The following is a 1,988-nucleotide window of genomic DNA, read 5'->3' as shown; positions in this document are numbered from 1 at the left end:
ACCTATCCCTTTGGGCAGCGAAATTCCAAATTTGGGCATATGGAACTTGGGCATTTGGAATTTCATATCCCCACTTTCCAGACTGACATCGGGGCCCTGTACAGAAACCTTTCCGGATGCTGGCTCGATGGCTATGTCGGGAGCTTTCAGTTCCAGGCTGGCTGAGCCCGTTGGAATCTTTACTTCAGGTGCAGATATGGTAATATCTCCTCCTTTCACCTCAGGTTTCTCAACATGGAGCTCAGCTTCCGGAAGAGAAAGGTCCACTTTAGGCATACTGACATCCACATCGACTTTAGGGCCCTTGATGCCTGGTTTGGAGAATCCCATGCTGGGCATCTTGAACTTTGGCATGTGTATCTTAAGTCCTCCCCTGTCGATGGTGCCTTCAGCCTCTGGCAATTTTACCTCTGCACCATCAGACACTTCAGCTTTTACTTTGGGAACGGTGACATCAGCCTCAACCTTTGGCAGGGAGATACCAACTTCTGGCCCTTTGACCTTGGGGACCTTGACGCTAGGCATCTTTGCTTTAGGAATTTTCATTTTGCCCATATCTCCAATCTCCACATCCAAGCTGGGTGCATCTACCTCCACTTCGGGCAGCTTAAGATCAGCTTCAAGTTGCGCAGAGGGCAATGTTATTTCCGTTTTCAATTCTGTCTTGGGTAAGTCTGCTTCCACAGAAGGGATGCCGATTTCTGCCTCTGGGATACCTGTCCCTTTGGGCACTGAAATTCCAAATTTGGGCATATGGAACTTGGGCATTTGGAACTTTCTATCTCCGCTTTCCAGCTTGACATCGGGGCCCTGCACAGAAACCTTTCCAGATGGAGGCTCTATGGCTACGTCGGGAGCTTTCAGTTCCAGGCTGGCAGAGTCTGTTGGAATCTTTACTTCAGATGATGATATGGTAATGTCTCCTCCCTTCACCTCAGGTTTCTCAATATGGAGGTCAGCTTTGGGAAGGGAAAGGTCCACTTTAGGCATACTGACATCCACATCGACTTTGGGGCCCTTGATATCTGGTTTGGGAAATTCCATCCTGGGCATCTTGAACTTTGGCATGTGTATCTTCAGTCCTCCCCCATCGATGGTGCCTTCAGCCTCTGGCAATTTTACAGCCTCTGCACTATCAGACAGTTCAGCTTTTACTTTGGGTATGGTGATATCAGCCCCAACCTTTGGCAGAGAGATCCCTACTTCTAGCCCTTTGATCTTGGGGACCTTGACGCTAGGCATCTTCACTTCAGGCATTTTGATTTTGCCCTTATGTCCAATCTCCACATCCAAGCTAGGTGCATCTACCTCCATTTCTGGCAGCTTAAGGTTAGCTTCAAGCTGCGGAGAGGGCAGTGTTATTTCCGTTTTCAATTCTGTCTTCGAAAGGTCTGCTTCCACAGAAGGAATGCCGATTTCCTCCTCTGGTACACCTGTCCCTTTGGGCAGCGAAATTCCAAATTTGGGCATATGGAACTTGGGTATTTGGAATTTCATATCCCCACTTTCCAGCTTGACATCGGGCCCCTGCACAGAAACCTTTCCGGATGGAGGCTGTATGGCTACGTCGGGAGCTTTCAGTTCCAGGCTGGCCGAGGCCGTTGGAATCTTTACTTCAGGTGCTGATATGATAGTATTTCCTCCCTTCACCTCAGGTTTCTCAACATGGAGGTCAGCTTTGGGAAGGGAAAGGTCCACTTTAGGCATACTGACATCCACATCAACTTTGGGGCCCTTGATGTCTGGTTTGGAAAATCCCATCCTGGGCATCTTGAACTTTGGCATGTGCATCTTCAGTCCTCCCCCGTCGATGGTGCCTTCAGTCTCTGGCAATTTTACCTCTGCACCATCAGACAGTTCAGCTTTTACTTTGGGAATGGTGATATCAGCCTCAACCTTTGGCAGAGAGATCCCTACTTCTGGCCCTTTGACCTTGGGGACCTTGACGCTGGGCATCTTCACTTCAGGAATTTTCATTTTGCCCTTAT

At 48.9% G+C, this 1,988-nt stretch overlaps 1 protein-coding gene across 1 annotated transcript in view; it reads right to left on the bottom strand.

Moving 5' to 3' along the window:
* Window positions 1-1,977, bottom strand: part of LOC114923721 (protein AHNAK2-like) — a gene marked incomplete at its 3' end in the record, with an annotated part of 11,295 nt that extends 9,318 nt beyond the window's left edge. Inside the window, exon 1 of the mRNA XM_029287058.1 lies at window positions 84-1,977. Within this exon, the coding sequence (XP_029142891.1) occupies window positions 84-1,977 (1,894 nt within the window). The remainder of the gene's footprint in view (window positions 1-83) is intronic.
* Between the last annotated feature and the right edge of the window lie 11 nt (window positions 1,978-1,988).

Source organism: Protobothrops mucrosquamatus, unplaced genomic scaffold (genome assembly GCF_001527695.2).
Source record: "Protobothrops mucrosquamatus isolate PMUCROS unplaced genomic scaffold, P.Mucros_1.0 scaffold9078, whole genome shotgun sequence".
Lineage (NCBI taxonomy): Eukaryota > Metazoa > Chordata > Lepidosauria > Squamata > Viperidae > Protobothrops > Protobothrops mucrosquamatus.
Note: the sequence above shows the minus strand (reverse complement) of the source record. Positions and strands in the feature narration are given on the sequence as shown.